This window comes from Cololabis saira, chromosome 12, assembly GCF_033807715.1.
Source record: "Cololabis saira isolate AMF1-May2022 chromosome 12, fColSai1.1, whole genome shotgun sequence".
Taxonomy (NCBI): Eukaryota; Metazoa; Chordata; class Actinopteri; order Beloniformes; family Belonidae; genus Cololabis; species Cololabis saira.
In genome coordinates this window covers 9,739,311-9,751,282 of record NC_084598.1, presented here as the reverse complement: position 1 = coordinate 9,751,282, position 11,972 = coordinate 9,739,311, and the positions used below count along the sequence as shown (strand labels likewise).

At 42.8% G+C, this 11,972-nt stretch overlaps 1 protein-coding gene across 2 annotated transcripts; it reads right to left on the bottom strand.

Moving 5' to 3' along the window:
• Window positions 1-68: 68 nt before the first annotated feature.
• map3k12 (mitogen-activated protein kinase kinase kinase 12) lies at window positions 69-11,970 on the bottom strand. 2 transcript variants are annotated; one of them, XM_061735404.1, is made up of 14 exons: window positions 11,731-11,970; window positions 10,052-10,575; window positions 8,346-8,529; window positions 8,074-8,265; window positions 7,827-7,985; window positions 7,443-7,601; window positions 7,172-7,280; window positions 6,328-6,437; window positions 5,967-6,083; window positions 5,717-5,869; window positions 4,895-5,618; window positions 3,762-3,829; window positions 3,286-3,583; window positions 69-2,230 (listed from the first exon to the last, which is right to left on the bottom strand). In XM_061735404.1, exons 2-14 carry the CDS (start codon window positions 10,512-10,514, stop codon window positions 2,075-2,077), a joined length of 2,892 nt encoding a protein of 963 aa, XP_061591388.1. In that variant the 5' UTR covers window positions 10,515-10,575; window positions 11,731-11,970; the 3' UTR covers window positions 69-2,074. The 2 variants fall into 2 exon arrangements, with proteins under 2 accessions (XP_061591388.1, XP_061591390.1); XM_061735406.1 differs by having other exon boundaries at window positions 5,735-5,869.
• Window positions 11,971-11,972: the final 2 nt, after the last annotated feature.

Genomic DNA, 11,972 nt, shown 5'->3' with positions numbered 1-11,972 from the left:
GAACATTTTGGACCTGCTTAAAGTCATTGAAAATAATTTATTTCTCATTCAGCTGTCTTATGTGATGTGACAACAGCACAAACTGCAGCTATAACATGGCCCATCTTTTAGGTTTTTTTCTTTTAACAAACATCACACATTTGTTTTTAACCAATACATTATTTATTGTTCCTCTTAATATTTTTGCTTTCAATATAATTCCTATGTTACAAGTACAATGTGCAATGCTGTATAAAAACAAAAACAGTTATTTAACCTCAAAGGAAACTTACTGTTCTACTAGTAACCACCACAGAGAAGTGCTCTACTCTTTATCTGGTTCCTCCTGCAGTGATCTTAAAGGGTCAAAGGAACGGATGAGGTTTTTAAGAAGCCTGTCAACTTCAAGAACAACAGGAGACCTTCTGGGTCATGACAAAAACAAGACCACCAAGAACTTCTACTGGGTTCATAAGACCCCCTGACCGGTGAGTGTCCCCTCTAACCACATCACATCAAATAGAAACCCCAAATAAAAGTACTTTTGCTCTTTTACACCGATGAACTTCGTTTAACTTTGAAGTAAAAGTTATATGCCGACTCATGGATGTCGCATCAACGTTTCTAGAGAAGCATCCGTTGGTTGTTACAGACAGTATGAAAAGAAAAATAAAGTTGCAGAGAAACAAATTGAAATGGGCAACAAAAGGAGTCGTGGAGCCAGAGAGAAATGAGCTTCCATCTGTAAACAGTTAATATGTTTCGCTCTGTAATAAAAAAACAAACAAACTCGGTAGCCTCCTCTTTTCTGAGGCGCAGTATAAATTTAAAGCTACATTAACAGTGCACCTTACTCTTGGACGTGGCTGAGTTGCATTGTAGGTAACGAAGGCGCTAAGGTTTTACAATTAGGAGTTTGTGATAAATAAAAAAAAAAATCCTTGTTTTGTCAATTTAATCTAGTTTAGTAGTTTATCAGAGAACGAAAATAACAGACAAAACATTAAACGCTAAATTGACACTCGGGTACAACTTTCTTAAACTTATGTAGTGTCATGTTGTTTTTGCTGAATATATTTGGAAAGATGTTCATCAGGCAGAAGGATGCTCCACATCCTGTCTGCATAAATGAACAAACAGATCCCACACACACATTTGCTGCAGCTGTGAACAATAAACTAGACTACACGATGGCAGAGGTGTATTTAGAGTGAACCCAAAAGTCAGACCTGATGAACCCAATAAAAACCTCACATGTGTCACGTGTGTTTGAAACTCAGTAGTAGAGTAAAACAAAACAATATATATATATATATATATATAGTATCTACTGAGATTCCTATTTATGCATCATAATCATAGTTTTTGGTGAGATTTTAAATCCACGTTGATTTTTTTTTCTCTCTCTTTTTCGTGAGTGCGGACACTTACAAAAAATAAATAAATAAAAATAAGATACGGAAATAATACTTTCAGGATTAAAAAAGTGTAAACTTTCACAAAATATAAAACGGACACATTCAAACCATAAATTATAAACATGTAATCATGCATTTGTTCACGGGGCTGCATACCATTAAGTCTTATATTTTATCTTACAAATAAAATAGAGTTAGATATTTCTCATGTGGTACGTAAGGGATATTTACATTATTATTCATTAGCATTTGATGCATTAGTGTGTGGAGTGTCATAGAGGATGCTCCCAGAGTAAAAGTTATAGTGTTTAAAGGACTAAGAGTGTGGTTTCTTCTTGTGTGTGTCTGAGGAAAAGGTTTTTGCTGAACTGAAGCAGTGGCTAAGGTTACCGTGGTAACAATTTTGCCTAAAAAAACCCTACTTAACAGACATTTATCTGATGTCACAAGCTGCCAAAATATCGGGTGTTTGGTTATGACATTTCCTATTCCACCTGATGCTCGTTTACCTGCCAACAAAGTTATGGACCACCATAAGTCAACTTGTCAGAGTCTGAATGGTGTGGTAGGTATGATCCCTCGTGGCAACAGTAATGCACTGCACTGATAAATGGGTGTAAGTCTGTGATGGCTGCTCGTTGTGGGGAAGCTGGAGGTCTTTGCTTGTGCCCGGCGACCTACGGAGGTCCCGTGTGGGGGGCCTGCGGAGAGCCCTGGTAGGGCTGAGATGACGGCACCCACGCTCCAGCGCTGGGGGGACGGCTGGGCTCCCCACTACCTGACTGATCCAGCTCGGCACTGTCACAGTCGGAATCATCACACAGAGCCCGGCTCTAGAGAGAAAGTGGCAGAAAGTGCAGAGAGGCGTCAGAGACGAAGCACAGCAGTAGCTGCAGACACTTAGGTAAAAGCACAAATGCAAGAATGTGGGAAATGTCAAATAAGGGTTAGCAATATTTTAATTGAGCAATGACACAGCAGCATGCAACAGTCACTCCAGGGCATGCAGTCTCACGTTTGGCAAATTAACTCCACATCACACTACAGTTATGGCTACAATAGGTTAAGACACTGCCACCAAAAGATCATCAGGCTGCAACTAATTTGACTCCAAGAAGCTTTATGATACCAGAAAAACTGTTTGAGGTGCCTGGTGAGTGTCTCCACTGCAAAAGGCAACGTGAATGACTGGTTTGATCTGTTAGAGTGGCACCCCAGATCTCTGTTTTACAAGTACTAAAAGGTGCAAGTCACATCTGAATGCCAACCAAATAAAAATACTACCATTACTTCTTTATGCAAGATTTAGGGGCCAAAAAAGATAGATAACACTCATTTACTTGAGTTTATATATACAGGACTGTCTCAGAAAACTTGAATATTGTGATAAAGTTCTTTATTTTCTGTAATGCAATTAAAAAAACAAAAATGTCATACATTCTGGATTCATTACATAAATATCAACTGAAATATTGCAAGCCTTTTATTATTTTAATATTGCTGATTATGGCTTACAGTTTAAGATTAATATTCCCAGAATATTCAAATTTTTTGAGATAGGATATTTGAGTTTTCTTAAGCTGTAAGCCATGATCAGAAATATTAAAATAATAAAAGGCTTGCAATATTTCAGTTGATTTGTAATGAATCCAGAATGTATGACATTTTTGTTTTTGTAATTGCATTACAGAAAATCACAATATTCTAATTTTCTGAGACATATATATATATATATATATATATATATATATATATATATATATATATATATATATATATATATATATATATATATATATATATATATATATATATATATATATATATATATATATATATATATGATGCACAATGTTATGCACAATGCTTTCCATGCAGCTTCTTTTACCTCATTAGGATTCTGCCCAGCATCCAGATGAGCTTTGTCTTGCCCCTGGGCTCCATCTCTCTCTGACAGGCCATCAGAAGCCTGCGCAGGATCAGTGTTGTCCGCTGGGATCTCTGACCCCTGAGACAGGAGGTCGTCGCTGCGGTCGTCCAGCCTGTCGTCCGTGTTGGTGCTGACCACGTCGGGCGTGCCGCTGTGGGAGTGGTCGGTGGTGTGACCCTCCTCGCCGTCGGAGACCGACAGGTTCTCCGAACTGAAGGTAGAAACCGACTGACACTTGGTAATGCTGGTCGGACGCCTGGCGAGATAAAAGCAAAAGAAACAAAACTGGCTTTAAAGTCACTGAGATTTATGATATGAGAGAATGACGCAATTTGGAAGCTATTCTTAGCCCTCTGAACGAATCTGCAACTTGTCAGAAAGGGAGGATGGCTTGAGGGAATTTTCCAGTGACAAAAGAATGGCAAGTTACTCACCGTCTCCGTGGTAACTCAACCTCACTGTCAACTTCCCCCTCCTCCTCTTCCGATGACACTCCACGTCTCTGTCAGGAACAGGAAATATGTGAGAGTCAACCTGCTCAAGTACGGTCGGGAGGAGGACTATGCAGAGGTGTCAAAAGTATTCACATTCATTACTCAGGTAGAAGTATAGATACTAGAGTTTAAAAATACTCCTGCAGAAGTTGAAGTATCAACTCAAGTTTTTTACTCAAGTAAAAGTATAAAAGTACTGGTTTCAAAACTACTTAAAGTATAAAAGTAAAAGTAATGTAAGGGGGAAAAGGCCATTAAGGACAAAAGCCATTGAAAATGAATGCATCTTAGTATAATGCAAATATATTAAAGAAGCATATATGTGTACTATTGAGCCTTAACATCTGTTTCAGAGAGCAGAAGATATGACGACTAGTTGCCTATAAGTATTGTAATGGTGAAAAAAAGTCAAACTTCAGAGGCATGTTATCATTTATCCTAACCTTTATTTGAATCCAAGTTTAGTTGCAGGAATCTGAGGGAACGGATGTAAGAACAAAACTGGACAAGAACATCTGAAACAACCACAACCAAATTCACTCTATCCGGATGGAGCAATTTAACTGGATAGTTTTTTTTTAAAGGCCGAAATGAAATCGAGTAACGAGGCTGAAAAATAATTACTCATATAGATAATAATAACTAATATAGATAACCAAAATTTCTACTTAAAGGAGCTTGAGGCTCCTTTTAAGAAATGAGACTCTCTAGCGCCACCCCTCACCACGACGGCCGTTGGGGGTACTGCAGCCAACAGTGAAGCCGGCACGGGAGAACGGGGAGAACGCACATGCAGCGTCATGTGACGTCACATCCGCAGCCCAGGAAATTCGGGACCGAATTGCAGCACATTTTGCAGCACACAGCCTGTTCAAGGCAAAGGAGAGATACACTAGAGGGCTCATTCTTTTGGGTTTGGAACGCTTCATCTGACATTATTACTAGAAAACTTAAAATGTATACGGATTTTTTTCATAAATCTTGCCACAATCCGGCCTTCAAGCTCCTTTAAGGTAACAAAGTATTTGTACTTTGTTCCTTGACACCTCTGGGACTATGAAGCAGTGTGGTACCTGTTTGCGTGTGATAGCTGCCCGGTACAGAATGGCTGAAGGTGTGAGGTGCTGACTCCCGATTCCCCCCGATGCCCCCCGGGGTAACCTCACAGCCCCGGCTCCCTCCTCTTTATCGTCTCCATCATGGGGAAGACGAGGACATCCCAAGGATCCTCTTCGTGCCGCCGCTCCCTTTCCACACGGTGAGTCCGGACTGCTGGAGAAGGGGAAGGATGCAGCATCCTCACTGGGAGTGTCACTGCGTGGAGGGGTTTCCGTGAGGTCGTCCAGCCCGACCGCACCAACTCCCGCGCCCCCCAACCCCGCGGAGGCGCTGAGGCTCCCCCCTCTCTCCAGCCCGCTGACGGAGGGCTCCACTTTTCCCTGGGCTTCAGCCTCCAGGGTGGTGCAGATGAGGTCGGGGCTGGAGGAGGAGAGCTGCCTCTGCTGCTGCTCGTGTCCGAGGCCCCGCAGGGCTGCAGACGGCTCCAGCAGCTGCTTGGAGGTGTTGTTGGTGGAGCTGTTGGCCTGGGCGGCCGTGTTCCTGTTAGGGGACGACTGATTGGCCTTCAGTCCGGCCAGGTCCCCGCTGCTGCCCTTGCCCGGCTTGCGGTGGCGGGTCTTCACTCGCCTGGACCGGCTGGGGGAAGTGGAGCTTCTGTTGGGGCAGGCCGGGATAGTGACTTGCATTACGGAAGGATCCATTTTGGGAATGATTACCTCAGACTTAAGAAGGTCTGGCCTGAACAAGTGGGAAGGATTAGTCAACAACTGCACTCCACAACTCTCATGCATATTTATTTAACCCTTTTCTGTATCAATCTTTTACCAAATCCCCACTGAAATGTGATCTCACACCTCTTTCCTGAGGGCAGTTTCTGTGGGACATTTCTCTTCTTGATGAGTTTGTCCATGGAGTTGGAGGAGCCACTCTGTCTGGAGCTGTGGTGCTTGAACAGTCCTGGGTACTTTTTATCCAAAGACTGCTCTCTCCTGGAAATAAATAACAATATTACATCACAGTTTAAATGCACGAAGGTCTTATATGTAAAGAGCTTCTTCTTCTCTTTTTTTGAGTATTCATGTGCACCTCTGCAACTCTTTTTCTTTGAGCTCTAACTGCAGCATGACAGCGCTGAGCTCCATGTAAAGGTTATTAGCCCTCTCCAGTTTCCTCTCGTAGTGTTCACGGATGTCCAAAGCATGTCTGGAAAGAAAAGAGAGCTGATCATGTCATTCTGGATCTATATAACATCAGACATACACTCAAAGAACTGATTCTGATTCTCAAAGGCAGACAAAGGAGAGGCAGCAAGAAAGGGACAAAGGGAGGAGATTTCATACTTTCATCATACAGTCACAGCTATCTTCAGGTTGCCAATAGTCTGGTAGAGCATAAGACTTTGAGTAAATATAAGCTAAATTGTGTCAGAATATGTGAAACGGCCGACCTGAGTTCCTCTCTGCGTCGGTTGATCAGTTCCTCGTCGAGTCGGTGCAGACAAGTGCCCTCAGATTTAATCTTTTCAAAGTGCTGTTTCACCTCCTCTCTCCATTCAGCCTGATGAGAGCACATTTCTGTTAACTATGTTTGTCGAGAGCTGACTTTAGGAGCAGCTCCTATTGTGCAGCGTTTCATTTAACTGATTGCTTTGTGCGATATGTGGTGGGTGCACATGTCTGTTTGTGCGTGTCGATGCACAGAAGCGTGCAAATACGATAAAAACAACAACGCTTTGGTTTCACAAAATGAGAAAATGACTCGCCTCAAATTCAGATTTAGTGAACAGAGGCATGAACAAAAAATGTCTGCTTGGTGAGTCAAAGGTTTTCAAGGTTAAAGATGATCTTTCATGTTTGGAGGAAGAATATCGATTTATTTCCCTTTTTTTATGACTTCAAAATATGGCGAAAGGCCAAAGCCACATTTTTAGCAGACAGTAGTGACTCACAATGCGAGCATCACAGCATAGTAGAACATCGCCGTTACAGATTCTATTAAACAATCTCACATAGAAGGCTGTTATTATGGTTTTTCCACCTCAACTTAACCTCCACTGATATTTTGAACTGCCATTTCTAGATGAGATTACAAACTGAGAAAAACCTCTACCTTAAAAACCTATTATATATTCTCACAACTTTCTCTCTCTTTGTTTTGCCTTGCAGAGTCAAAAGAAAAGATGTGTAGCTGAGCTTATGGCTAGTGAGGGACGGGATAAGGTAAATATTATTTATAAACCTCTGAACTTTGCACTCAGCCTTTCTTGGAAGTAATAATACAGGCAACCATACCTGGGACTTGAAGTATGTTTCCTGTGGTGTTGATAGTACATCAGCTGATGCTATATCCAAATGAAGAAGGATCTGACGGAAAGAAGGTCTATTTCTGGGCTTACAATTCCTGCAAATCCAAGAAGGGAAACACAGTTGTGTACACTTTCTATGCACAACAAAAAATAAAGTACTTAAACCATGAGCAAACACTTCCCCGTGCAACAGCCTACTACTCCTATCTGCTCTCATCTCTCATCATTCTTACTGTCCATTTCCAGGCGCCACTCACCAGCACTGTCTGAGGAGGATCTTGAAACCATCTGGGCAGCTTTCAGGTATGGGCAGCTGCAGGCTGTTGTTTCCCACGCCCCAGATGATGGCAGACGAGTCTACATCTTTATAAGGGATCTCTCCAGTTAGCATCTCCCACAGCACCACTCCAAAAGACCTAGAATATGTCAGGATTTATTTTTTTAGTCAAGACTGAAGGCGGTCATGATGCTTTAGGTTACAGAGACCAGAAGGGAAATAAGATCAACTTGAAATCATTACTGTCAACTCTCAATTCTGACATGTTTGTCTGCATTTGTTCTGCGGTGCAGAATAGTACTGAGAGAAGCTTTTGCTGCTCCATCTGTAAGCAAAGAACAATGTGAATGTTAATCGGGCTCACCAGATATCAACTTTCTCTGACACTGGCTCATTCCGAATGACTTCAGGAGCCATCCAGGCCACAGTGCCGGCAAATGACATCTTAGTGCTCTTGTCACTGAGTTCTTTTGAAGTGCCAAAGTCAGAGATCTTCACCAGGTCATCGTGCGTGATCAGCATGCTGTAAAAGTGACATTACAGACATGATGAACAGTGGTAGTAACATTTCAGCTCTTGTGCTGAAGGAAACTCTGATTCGACTGTCTTACTTTGGGGATTTGAGGTCTCTGTGGATGATTTTGTGGAGGTGTAAGTAGTTCATGCCACCTGCAATGCCCATGGCCCAGTCAACCAGGAGGGAGGGGGTGATATTACGGCCCGCTCTGAGCACCTCATACAGCTGGCCTTGGGCACAATACTCCATCAAGATACAGTAACAGGGTGCCTGGGTGCACACACCCCTACAAGGAAAGGAACAGCACAATTACAGTTACATCACTGGAAGGGTGTCACAGTAAAATGAGAGTCACAGTGTCCTCACTTGAAAGTGATGATGTTGGGGTGCTTGAGTTTGCGGAGATGTTTGATCTCAGTTTCTTTGATATCCCGCACTTTCTTGACAGCCACCTCTTCTCCGTGGAACTTTCCAAGGAAGACAGCTCCCTGAGCCCCGCTGCCCACCCACTGCAGGTCAGAAATTTCTTCAAAAGGAACCTCCCAGGACTCTAAATTCAGACCAGGAAAATGATAGTAAATAGTAAAATGTTAAAAAAGATAGAAAAAAAGTCATTTCACTTTTATTTTCCAGTGTTTTTGTGTATTTATTCCCTAAGTTATAATAATCATATTGATTGGAAAGTGTCCCAAACTCAATATGTACTCCTATTAACAAGGAAAAGAAGGTTAAAGGGGACTGGCTGAGCAAATAATAGTACAGTACTGACGGCAAGATACAACTGTATCCCATTAAAGGCTAGACATGTTTAAATAAATGGATTATTGGCAGCTTATCAAGCAGACCGTTACTTTTATATGCTGTGACATGGAGAAGAAAAAGAGAAAAATGAGCTAAAACTAATAATCCACTCATGGTTTGATCCATCTGTCATCTGTCACACCGACATTGCTTAAATGACTGTGAAGGCATGGCCACTACAGACGGATGAGTCTGTTAGAATAAAACAGACAGGCAGATCAATTCTTCATGAGGTCCACTGGAGGGGCAAGATCTCTTGAGAGCTACAGCAGTGCAGGAAGATGCACATGACGCTTCCCCCTCGCCAGCTGTGAAAACTCAATTTTTTCTGGTGACACCAGTTGAACGGGACTGACAGAGCCAAAAACGTGTTGACAGCTGTGCAAGGTGGAAACCAGTGAACAACAGAAATTGAGGAGTTCTAGATTTAAAAATAAAACGGTAAATGTATTCAAGTTGTGTTTTTTTAAGAATGACTGGTGGTTGAGCTTTACCATGTCTACATGTCTGCTGCACCACATTTTAGATCTTGACACTCTACCTTTAAGTACTATACAGGACTGTCTCAGAAAATTAGAATATTGTGATACATTCCTTTATTTTCTGTAATGCAAAAATGTCATACATTCTGGATTCATTACAAATCAACTGAAATATTGCAAGCCTTTTATTATTTTAATATTGCTGATCATGGCTTACAGCTTAAGAAAACTCAAATATCCTATCTCAAGAAATTAGAATATTCTGGGAATCTTAATCTTAAACTGTAAGCCATAATCAGCAATATTAAAATAATAAAAGGCTTGCAATATTTCAGTTGATTTGTAATGAATCCAGAATGTATGACATTTTTGTTTTTTAAATTGCATTACAGAAAATAAAATACACATAATTCACAGCCATCATTTGTTGAAAGACAAAACAGCAAATACTAAAATGTTGGCAGATGTTGTGGTTATCAACTTGTTTCAATAATTGTTTTTAGGTCCAGTTCCAGTGATCCAACATTTTACAAAGATCCAATAATATTAATCGTACATTTGTAATTCTACTCAAATGGGCGGAATTTGAAATGTATAACTTTAAATTATTCCACTAATATGGTTTCAGCTTTAAGATATTTTTTTTAATGTTTGTTGTTATTGCATAACATTATTTATTTGAAATAATCTTATGCAATAAAATAACTGAGAAGTTTAAATCATCCCTTATCTGACTTCCCAGTTTAAATACAGTACAGTAGAGTAAAACTGAGCAGAGGTGGGACATACCTTCGTGGTTATGTTTGTGTTCAGTGGAGTAGGCCTTTCCGATCATGGTCCAGACTGGTTTTAGGCAGCCAAACAGTCCCTCCAAAAAACCTCCACTTCCTGATTGTAGCCGGATATTCTCTGAGCGGCTCCGGACAGCCCCAGCCTCTGGACTGTGTCCTGCTTCGGCCCCGCCGCCGCACTGACAGACCTCATGTTCCTGTAGTTTCAGCACGCTGTTGTCAAAGTGGGCTGAGGGTCTATCGCTGGGAGTGGGGCTGTTGCCACTGGGAGCCCCTGGGCCGCCAGTGTCGATGGACAGTACGTTACGGAGGACACACTGTGTGGGGGTCAGGTCAGTTTCAGGGGTGCAGGCAGGGGTGTCTCCATCGAGCCTTCGATAGGGGGGTTCTGAGATGGGGGTGCTGAAGCCTGACAGGGAAGGGGAAGGGGCACGGGGCTCATGGATACAGGTCCCACTCATCAGGGGTTTCCCCAACACAGCAGGTTAGGGGGGATGCAGGATGTAGCAATGAGAAGAAAACCTGGGGGAAAAGATTGTTATAAAAAATACATTAGGAGGATTTATAGCCATTGATGAATCCATTGTCAGCTCATAATATGCTTGTTGCTTTTCTATATATCAACTCGAGTCAATTTCAGCACTGGACAGCTCCACAAATAGTGTAGTCGTCTTCATTAGGGAGCTGTCCAGTGCTGAAACAACAGTCATCTTCAGTGTCTGCTGGGGCCAACAAAACTTACTTCCATGATTCAAACAATGCAAAACAATGCAAAACAGCCAAAACTCTGGGCATTGAGCCCAGAGTTTTGACCAGTCTCGTGGTTTATCGAGTCAGTCACTGAATTTCCACCAACAAATTCTTTCTGAATCACGTTGTAACGCATCATGCCTGCGTCTGTGAATGGGAAAACCAAAACGGCCCAGTGGAGCCATCATCACCCCGAGTGGAGATGGGCTTTATGAATGAATCGAGCAGAGGAGGTTGTACATGCACATCCTCGGGAAGGAGCAGCGGCCGCGCAGAGAGAGAGACTCCCACTCGCGCATCAGGACAAGCTCATTGTGTGTAATGAAGAATATGACAAATTGCATAACCAGCCTGCGTGTGGATGTGTACGTAAAGCAGTGCGTGCGTGCGTGCGTGCATGCGTGCGTGCGTGTGTTTGAGAGGGAGTAAAGCGAGCGCACATGTGCCCAATTCACATGTCCAGCAGCTTCATGTCTTACACTGCACCAATGCACAAGCAGAGCCGCGCAAAAGCGGGGGAAAAAACGGGCATCAACCTCCAGCGGCCTGTGCGAATTAAGGAGGAGAGCAAGATCAATCTTTAAATAACCGAGGGATGTGATGATGACACTCAGCGGCATCACAGCCGACGTACATGAATTACAAGCCCCGATTCCTACTATGGTCCATGCCAAGTGAAACTGCCGCAGCGTCTGTACGTTTTGCTCAACGCTGCTGGCAGCAACACAAATATTCCCTTATGTGCGCTTTTTCTCGCCCGCACAAATGTGATTTTGTAGCATTCATCGACGACGATCGTCCTCTTGCCATCATCAGCATCACTCATGGTGCAGTGAGCGGCATGAAGCCCCCGCTGCCCAGCGACGGCATCCCGTCCCGGCGGCTTATTCTAGCAGCGTTTAAGCGGATAGCGTGACATTCCCATACCTTTCTGCCTGCTCGCTGTCGCGTTGTCAAGTGAAGGGGTGGGCTCGCTTTTCTATTTGTCCGTGTCGGAGAGCTGCTCGTTGTTTTTCCTCAGTCCTGGGGCGTCTTTGGCATTTCCAGCAGCCACATCCACGAGTTTCATGTTACCGGGATGGATCCCAGAGGGTAAATTGTGTTATCAGGAGCTGGGGACCCATGCAACGTGAGGCGCAGGGTTTTGGGGGGAGGGAGCTGTCTCATGC

Excerpts from the sequence above, each read along its gene's own strand:
- map3k12 (XM_061735404.1), bottom strand. The coding sequence starts at position 10,514 with ATGAGTGGGACCTGTATCCATGAGCCCCGTGCCCCTTCCCCTTCCCTG. Across the intron at positions 7,281-7,442 it reads ATCCTCCTCAGACAGTGCTG|GAATTGTAAGCCCAGAAATA; the intron begins GTGAGTGGCGCC and ends TTGGATTTGCAG. Across the intron at positions 2,231-3,285 it reads CTGGGCAGAATCCTAATGAG|AGCCGGGCTCTGTGTGATGA; the intron begins GTAAAAGAAGCT and ends CTTTCTCTCTAG.